Source organism: Bos indicus, chromosome 25 (genome assembly GCF_029378745.1).
Source record: "Bos indicus isolate NIAB-ARS_2022 breed Sahiwal x Tharparkar chromosome 25, NIAB-ARS_B.indTharparkar_mat_pri_1.0, whole genome shotgun sequence".
NCBI classification, from domain to species: domain Eukaryota; kingdom Metazoa; phylum Chordata; class Mammalia; order Artiodactyla; family Bovidae; genus Bos; species Bos indicus.
The window spans coordinates 36,469,992-36,479,552 of NC_091784.1; the positions used below are offsets into that span (position 1 = coordinate 36,469,992).

General features: G+C 45.7%; 1 protein-coding gene across 2 annotated transcripts; it reads left to right on the forward strand.

Annotated features, from left to right (window-relative positions):
* The first annotated feature begins 18 nt into the window (after nucleotides 1-18).
* IFT22 (intraflagellar transport 22) lies at nucleotides 19-4,833 on the forward strand. 2 transcript variants are annotated; one of them, XM_019988319.2, is made up of 5 exons: nucleotides 19-160; nucleotides 2,209-2,285; nucleotides 2,412-2,501; nucleotides 3,340-3,542; nucleotides 4,357-4,833. In XM_019988319.2, exons 1-5 carry the CDS (start codon nucleotides 122-124, stop codon nucleotides 4,503-4,505), a joined length of 558 nt encoding a protein of 185 aa, XP_019843878.2. In that variant the 5' UTR covers nucleotides 19-121; the 3' UTR covers nucleotides 4,506-4,833. The 2 variants fall into 2 exon arrangements, with proteins under 2 accessions (XP_019843878.2, XP_019843879.1); XM_019988320.2 differs by lacking the exon at nucleotides 2,412-2,501.
* The last annotated feature ends 4,728 nt before the right edge of the window (nucleotides 4,834-9,561 follow it).

Below are 9,561 nucleotides of genomic sequence, written 5' to 3' on the forward strand. Positions count from 1 at the left end.
GTCGGCCCCCGCGCCGCTCCCGTCTCCGTGGGAACGAAGGTAGCCAACCAGTGCAGTGACTTCCGCTCCGCCCAGACTACGACGCGGGCTCGAGCTGCGCCTGAGTGGGCCCCGGACAGAGATGCTGAAGGCCAAGATCCTCTTTGTGGGGCCCTGCGAGGTGAGGCCGGGACCGGCGGGGCGGCAAGCAGGGCCTGGGGGAGGGGGGCGCAGGATCGCCCCCGGCGTTGTGCCTAGCACCCGGAGCCCCACAGGAGCTAGGAGCCCATTCCCACCGCGCCCACCTTGTTGTGTGACGCCGGCGTCACCAGGAACTCGGCGTTCCCAGACCTTGACCCTGTTGGACTTAGGCTCAAAGGCCCATGGTAGTGAGTGGCGTTTGTGATCAAAGCCTAGATCTCACGACTTTTTCTGCGCCTGTGGCTTTCCCTAATGAAATACATCAGCAGAGCAAGAAAACCAGGAGGCAGGACTAAACTATTACCTGGCCTTGGAACAGTTAGCCTTTAACGTGGGTGGTGATGGCGGGGGATTAAATCTATTTGTGTAGGTCACATCGTACACAATAAAATTAAGATGGACTAAAGCTAAATGTGTAAAACAACTGTGGAAGTTGTAAATAAATAACTCTCCAGCACCCATCAGAATTGCCTGGTAGGCCTGTTACAAGTACAACTTGCTGGACCTATCCCAGGGTTTTGATTCAGTAGGTCTGGGAGGGACCTGAGAATTTGCATTTTGTGGATGCTGGTTGTCAAGGGACCACTCGCTGGGAACCATGGTAGTAGATGAATATATGGAAAGACCTGTTTTTAACCTGGAGTCAGGGAAGGTCGTCTTAAACACAACACAAACGTGAAGAAACTGTAGAAGAAATGACAGCAAAGGTAAAGCCAGGGGAACATATTAGCAAAATGCTTGACAAAAAAAGGATTCATAAGCAGAACATACAGGAAAGTTTAAGAATCAGTAAAGAAAGTAAGAAGCAACTCAATAGATAATCTAGCAAAGTCTGTGTATAAGAAATACAACTGACTGAGAAGTATGAAAAGTATGAAAAGAGTCACAGGAACACAAAACAAAAAGATGCCCCTTGTTTGCCCATCAGGCTCCCCAGGTAGTGCTAGTGGTAAAGAACTTGCCTGCTAATGCAGGTGCGATCCCTGGGTCAGGAAGATCCCCTGGAGGAGGGCTTGACCGCCCACTCCAGGATTGTTGCCGGGAGAATCACCATGGACAGAGGAGCCTGGTGGGTTCCAGTCCGTGGGGTCGCAGGGAGTCGGACGTAACTGAAGCGACCGAGCACGCACGCTCGCAACATGCAGTCTTAGGGTGCTTTGAGGGAAAGGAGTATTCTAGGATTCTGTAGATGGGACTCTAAATTGATAACACCTTTTTTTCTGAGATCAAATTATTAAGGTTTAAAATGTGCATAGCTTATAGTATAGTAGTTACATTTCTCAAACTCTGAAGCTAAAGATCCATCCACACTCCCCATGAGTCTATACAATATTGAACAGGTGGGAACACCCCAGGTGCCCATCAGAGAATTAGAGAATTAATGTCTAATCTCTAATTAGACATTAGAGAATGTCTAAATAAACTAAGGTACATTCTTACTTTGGAAGATACTGCAAGAGTGAAACAAAATAAGGCAAATAAACTGACACGGGGAACTCTCCAAGACGTCAACTATTAAATAGGCAGGTCACAACATATGCTCAGAATTATGAAAAGCAAAACAAGCAGAGATACATCTTTTTTTAAAGGAAATTCCCAAACATATACAAGGGGAGAAAAGAATGACAAGTCCTAGTACCCATCATCTCGCTTCAACAACAAAACATATTTCTGCATTTATGTATCTCCCTCTGCCTTGCTGCTCTTCAAATTTACCAGCCTTTCTGTTCCTTAAACGTGTCACATCCATTCCTGCCCTGGTGCCTTTAAACCAGCTATTCCCCCTGCTTGGAAGTGAGTAAAGTCACCCAGCAGCGGAGCCAGCACTGAAATCTGTGCTCCCCACGACCCAGAGTGGGCCGTGCCCACCCAACCAGAGAGAGCCCCTTGGTCTGGGTGATCTCAGGGTGGCCGTGGCCTCTACTCCATCCTACCTGGGTCCAAGCTGGCTATTGCAGGCCTTGCTTATGATTGACTTTCTGCTTTTCTTTTACTGTCCGAGATCTTTTACTGTCTTTGTTTTCATAGAGTGGAAAAACCGTTTTGGCCAACTTTCTGACAGAATCTTCTGACATCACTGAATACAACCCAACCCAAGGAGTGAGGTAAGCCCTGACAAGCCCGTGTCGCACAGAGTCCCTGCTCCTCACCCGCCTCCTGACGTTGGTGCCGGTGGCATCCCCAAAGCACAGTGTTTCTAAGGAGAGGTGCTGCTCTTATTTTATCTTTAGGATCCTGGAATTCGAGAACCCACATGTTACCAGCAACAACAAAGGCACAGGGTGTGAATTTGAGCTCTGGGATTGTGGCGGTGATCCAAAGTACGTTTCCTTTAGAGCACTGGCTCCATCAAATGATTCAAAAATCAGCTGGCCACCAGGCACCTTGGACTCAGGCCTAGCTCCCTTCCTAGCATGTGTCTGGGGTTTGATCGATGACTGGTGACATGCATTGCTCTTGAAATGTCAGTGACTGGGTTATGATTCAGTGAGAGGTCATCTATCCATGATTAGTGTTTAGACATTATTTTCAAAGTCGATGATTAGAAACTCGAACTGTGGTTTATATGTGGAATCTTATTTAAAAAAAAAGTACAAATGAACTTATTTACAAAATAGAATCGCATATGTAAAAAAGCAAACTTATGGTCACCAGGTGGGGAAAGAGGGGTGGGTAAGCTGAGAGATGGGGATTGACACACACACACTAAAATGGGGCTTCTCAGGTGGCACTAGTAGTAAAGAACCCTCCTGCCAATGCAGGCGACATAAGAGACTCGGGTTCCATCCCTGAGTCGTGAAGATCCTCTGGAGGAGGGCACGGCAATGCACTCCACTATTCTTGCCTGGAGAGTCCCATGGATAGAGAAGCCTGGCAGGTTACAGTCCATAGGGTTGCAAAGAGTTGGACACGACTAAAGCGACTTAGCATGCATATATAAGATAGATCAACTAATAAGGACCTACTGTATTAGTGCAGGGAACTCAATATTCTGTAATGACCATGGGAAAAGAATCTAAAAAAAAAGTGGACATATGTATATGTATTACTGATTCACTTCGCTGTACAGCAGAAACAGTGTAAATTAACTAAAAAAAACAATAAAAAATTTAAAACAAGACACAGAAACCAGAGCCACCTACCCTTCACGCCATGCAGGTTCGAGTCTTGCTGGCCAGCCCTGATGAAGGACTCTCACGGAGTGGTGATCGTCTTCAACGCCGACATCCCAAGTCACCTGAAGGAAATTGAGACGTGGTATTCCTGCTTCGTCCAGCAGCAGTTCTTACAGAATACTCAGTGTCTGTTAATTGCACACCATAAACCAGGCTCCGGAAGTGACAAAGACAACCCAGCTTTGGGTAAGGAGCCAGGAGTTCTGGCTTCTGTCTGGAATGCTCTGGGCATTTGTATGTTGCTCTGTGTCTTAGCAGCCAACAGCTCTGTGCAGTTTGTGAGCACCTGCTGCGTCCTCGCCATTTGTTTTCCTCACCACGTAAATCAGAACTGCCGGGTTAGTAGATCCACCCAGGCCAGGCTGCAAACATTGTAAAAGCTAGTTAGTACCACCCAGGCCAGGCTGCAGACACTGTAAAAGCAGACAGGCACTAAGAGGGGGAAAAAACCCTGGTTTTAACCCCTCATCCATACTATTAGGGACACTCTTTCCTAACTTGCCTTTAAGCTCCAATCTGCATGCGACAGACCATTAGAGAGGTGTCTAAGTAATCATGGAAAACAACTCAGAAAATTCAGAAATGCCTTCCTCTCTGGTGTAAGAACCACGAAGGCCTGAGAGTGGCTTGCAAAGCTGTAAGCCTATTGCCGAGGGCAGTGAAACCTTTCTCTGTGAAGTTGTGTCACGGAGGCCCCACTTTATTTTTGGACTTGGGAAAGTTAAATTAATTGGCTCCTGGAAGAAGAGTCAGGTCCTTTGGAGCTAGAAGTAGCCCCTCATTTAGAGCTCATGGCCTAGGGATTTCCCTGGTGGTCCAGTGGCTAAGCCTCCTCGCTCCCAACGCAGAGGGCCCATGTTTGATGCCTAGTCAGGGAAGTAGAGATCCCACGTGCCGCAAGAAACATCAAAGATCCTCCATGCTGCAACTAAGTGTGGCTAAATAAGTTAATTCATTTTTTGTAAAGTTCATGCCTAATTACATTATTTTCCTTTTTAAGCACCACCCTTGAACAAGCTGAAGCTGGTGCACTCGAATCTTGAGGACGACCCAGAAGAGATCAGGATGGAATTCATAAAGTATTTAAGAAGCATAATCAACTCAGTGTCCGAGAGCAGAGACCGGGAAGAGATGTCCATTATTACCTGACCGGCCTTCATCTGGAAGCTTCCACATCCCAGATGAACTTCATGTCAGTGCAGAGCCTGAAGTCCATCCGCCTAAGAAGGTTCTCATCGCCCTTGGGCTGTAGAAGGTGTTTTCCTTGTTTGCCCCAAAGACCAGTCAGCCAGGGAGTTGACTCCATACCATCTGTTCTCCATCCTTAGTTCAGCTGAGAAAATCCTATTGTTGAATTCTGATTCCTTTGCCCCAGATCTCTTCAAAGAGCTGAAAAACCGAGGTGGGTGGTTTTTGGTTTTTTTTTGCCTCCTTCCATATGTCACATCATTAAAGTTGCAGAATTGTCCCTGTCATAGCCCAGTGGTATGACCATAGTTTAATTCACATGGATTGGTTTAAATATGATTTTCATTCCTTAATCTGCACAATTTCCCTAGGACATTTTAGAAAAATACTAGCATTTAACCTCTCCAAGATTGTATTTTTACTTCGATGTCCTTGCTCTCTGGACACCATATCACATTGGATGGTAGAATACATAAACAGTCTCTAAAAAGTTTTTTATTTTCTTAGGGGAATTTACTTCTTAAATATTACTTTGTGTAATACAGGGGGAAACTATGTTATACTGTCATAACACCTAATCTATAAAAATGGTTAAAAGAGTTAATGCTCAGAATAACCAAATACGGCGAGTTTACAGCTTATTGTACCAGTGAGTGTGTTTTAGTGATCTTGGGAATTACTGTTCTTTCCTAATTTTTGCTTCCTGAATTTTTTAATATACCAACCTAAAAATAAGTAGATCAAAAGTGAAATGTATGTCGTTTCAACTCAAAGTGGAAGAAAAGTAGAGACACTTAAAAGAGATGAATAAATATGCTTGGCTGGGTTTCACTCTTAAAATGAAGAGGGATAAAATGTAGCCGTGTGGGCAGTCTGGTTGAGAGAGTGGTATTGGCAGATAATGACAGTTCCTGGTAAATCAGGGCTTCCCTAGTGGCTCCGTGGTAAAAAATTCTGCCTACCAATGCAGGAGATGTGGGTTCGATCCCTGGATGGGGAAGATCCCCAGGAGAAGGAAATGGCAACTCACTTCAGTATTTTTGCCTGGGAAATCCCATGGACAGAGGTGCCTGCCGGGCTACAGTCCATGGGGTCACAAAAGAGTCAGACACGACTTAGTGACTAAACAACAAAACTTTTACTAAACTGCCTGGATCATCCGTGAGCACATTTTAAGCCTAGCTTGAATTTCTTCTTCCTGGCCCGCTCTCAGTTGGAACTTTTGCAAGGAACACAAACAGGAGATTACACTAACTCAAACTGTAGTAAATCTTCTTTACACAACAGCTGCAATAATACTAATTGATCTGAACTTCAGTGGTTAAGAAGGTCCAGTGGTTAAGAATCCACCTCCCAGTGCAGGGGATGCAGGATTGATCCCTGGTCAGGGAACTAAGCCCCAGGTGCTGCCACTCAGCCCCACATGCAGCAATGAAAGATCCTGCAACTAAGACCTGACATGGCCAAAGATAAATAAATACTGTTAAAGAAAGATCCCTTTCTCTGTATCACAGATGTGAGGAGCCACAGATGCATGAAACAGCCTAGACGTGTGGGAGCATCACTCAGTGGGTGGAGAAGGGAGTGTGTGAGTGAGGTGGAGTGTGTGGAGATGGCCGGGTGTGCATGTGTGGGTGATCAGACAAGGGGTCAGATGGGGAAGGGATTCTCAGACCCGACCAAGGAGTCAGGCTTTGAGGCACCACTGAAGGATGATCACTGCAGATCGATGTAGGATCTCCATGGTAGAAAAGCCCCTCTGACCACAGCATGAGGGCTGGATCAGAAGGCAGACAAGTGTAGAGGTGGCTGCCGTCACTCCAGTCTTTGAGGCCAGCATCTTCAAATCTCTCTCTGCTCCTTCTTCACATCGCCTAATCCCCTGTGTACCTGACTCAGATCTCCCTCTATGGCACTCTTATTAGGACACTTCTAATTGCATTTAGGGCCCACCCACGAAATCCAGGATAATCTCCCCACCTAAAGATCCTTAATTTAGTCACATCTACAGAGATGCTTTTTCTAAATAAAGTATCATTTACAGGATATGTGCATTACAGGGAGTCACGTCTATCAGGCTCCCCGGGGCCATTACTCAGCCTAATACATATGCTGTTCACTGAGGCATTATGGGAGCGTCCCGGTGGCTCAGATGGTAAAGAATCGCCTGCAATGCAGGAGACCCAGGATCCCTAGGTCTGGAAGATCCCCCGGAGAAGGGCATGGCAACCCACTCCAGTATTCTTATCTGGAAAAATCCTATGGACAGAGGAGCCTGGTGGACTACAGTCCATGGGGTCACACACAGTTGGACTTGACTGAGCGACTAAAGACGCATTATGGAAGAAAAGGAGTAGGTTTGAGGGGAGTGAAAAATGACTAGGGCAAGGTGACTCAGCAAGTGACTCAGAACTGGACCCCATGCCCCAGCTCTTTCCACTGTCCCGTGTAACTGGGCAGATGAGTTCCACAAGTGGACCTGGCCAAGAGCGCCACCCTTTGAGACTGAACTTGGTAAAGCAACAAGTACAGCAACAACAGCAGGGCAAATAACCACTTTTGAAGCTAAACCACCCAGAAAATGGTTTGCACGTATGTGGCCCATAGATCTAGCATCATATTTCTTGAAACCAATCAAATGACCGAGTCGCATTCTGAAGCTTTCTCAGTCGTAAAGAAAACTACAGCTCACATTGTAACTTGAATGTCCATATCTTGAAATTGTTCAGGAATGTTCCTGGACATTATATGTTTTCTGGAACACCAGAAGACCCTTATATCCATAGTGTAGGCTAAACTGCTATAACAACAGGTAGAATTTTGCTGGCAACTGAGAACATGTAAAAGTTCATAAGAGAGCAGTGCTCCAATATCCATGGAAAAGGTAACTAACTGCATTTGCACCACTCAAAATCATTCTGAATTATGGCTCTTTTAGATCTTGACTTCAGCCTTCCCCATCTGATTCCTGAGAAGTACATGAACATCTTGGCCTTGTTGCTGTTTAGTCGCTAAGTCGTGTCCGACTCTTAGTGACCCGATGATCTGCAGCATGCCAGGCTTCCCTGTCCTTCACTCTGTCACAGAGTTTGCTCAGACTTATGTCCACTGAGCCAGTGATGCCATCCGACTGTGTCATCTTCTGTCACCCCGTTCTTCTGCCCTCAATCTTTCCCAGCATCATTCTGGCCTTGGCTGATGCTTTTTCAACAAATGTACTCTTTCCTCAGGCAAGAAATGAAGGTGTCTGTGTTTTAAAAACCAAAGAAATTAAATAAATGAGGAAGGAGGAAACTCTCTGCTTTTGAATGTTAAGGAAAGATTACATATTTTTGACTGTGACTTCTAAATTGCTTTATCAGGTAAACAGTTCTCTACGTTTATGATCTGAGCCATTCTTCCTACCAAAGTTAAAAGCTAATGGAAATATTGTGTCTGCCAAATATTCCCACTTCAAAAGGCAAGTTCTTGGTGCTTTGATGTGAGCAACACCTCATCTGTCATTTTACACCACAGAGTTCATTCCTATCTAGGCTTTCTGATAACCTTTAAAAGTATGCCTCCTTTCTCTAAAGCCTCAGGCAGATTTACTCCACATTTACAGCTCTTTGGATCAAGCTTAAATATAGAACCTAAGACTTTCAAAGTGTTGTGGGGGAAAAAAAAAACTCATCTATTTTATATTTAGAGTCTTCCAAGAGCTTTGTAATAAGTAATTTATGTAAGAACGATCATGTTTTCTTTTTTTTTTAATCTTTCGGGTGACTTTACAAGACTTGAAAAAATATCTGGCTGTGAGTTAATCAGATTATGTAATAAAATATTTTGTTCAGAAAAATAAAATTCTAATTTTATCAAAGTATAAGGAACTTGGTTTCTACTGATAGAAACCTACGCAAGTACTTTTTTCAAGAATATTTTGCAAATCCAGCTACTCTTGGAATTTATCACCCTCTTTGGGAGGGTAACTGTTAAAAGCAAGAAGTTGGGCTCTGCATTAAAAAAAAAAAAAAAAAAAGCAATGGCGTTAAGATATCCACACAAATGAGATGAACAATCTATAAAGAGAAGATTCTTATCTATGAGGAGACTTGTGGGAAACAATAGGTGAGAGGTCAAATATATCATGCCAGCTGGTTAACACGGACTTGATTCTATTAGCTGTGTAAGAGCCCTAAGCAGAGCGGGGACAATTACTTTGGTGGCCGCGCGGAGAATAGACTTAAGGGTGTGTCTAAAATACAGCACTGAGGGTTGGCACGTAGAGAAAGGGAAAGATTCTGTAAGTATTGGGCAGACAAACATTGTGTTTGAGCGGAAACGGGAGAGACAGGGAGGATTCAATCCCACACCCTCGACTGTAGGTGCTCCAGGTTCAGTTCAGTTCAGTTCAGTCGCTCAGTCGTCCGACTCTTTGCGACCGTGCTCCAGGTAGTGGCTGTTAATCAATGACTACGTTTCCCATAGTCCTTAGGGCAGCACCGCCTACATTTCCCAGAGGGCTGTGCGACGCTCGCGTTGACCCTGAGCATCCGTGGACACTAAAAAGGTAAACAGGACGGAGTGTACCTTATGTTGCTTTATAACCAGCTTTCCCATCCTCCTTTCTTTTGTCCTTCTCTGTCGCCAGCTTCTCTGTCCACGAATTTGAGGGGCCCAAATACCCCCGGACCGGTCTCCTTGACAACTCCTTGTTATCTTTTCGGCAGCCCGCGACCGGAAGTGGGGTGTGCCCGAGACTCCTGGGAAATGTAGTTCAGCCTCCCAACGGCCCCGGCCCAGCCAAATGGCTCGGCCTCCTCGGGCACCAGAACCAAGGGGCGGGGGCGCGTGACCGTCCCGTTTGGAAGCCATGGGGAGTGGAGGCTCATCTGCCCACGATCACCGCAGGCAGGCCCCAGACGGTTGCGGAACCGACGAGCCCAGCCTGTCTCCGTGGTAACCGGCTGGCCGCAGAGGACTGTGGGAAGTGTAGTTGGGCAGGACCGGCCGGTGCTCGAGGTCAGAGGGGTTGCCG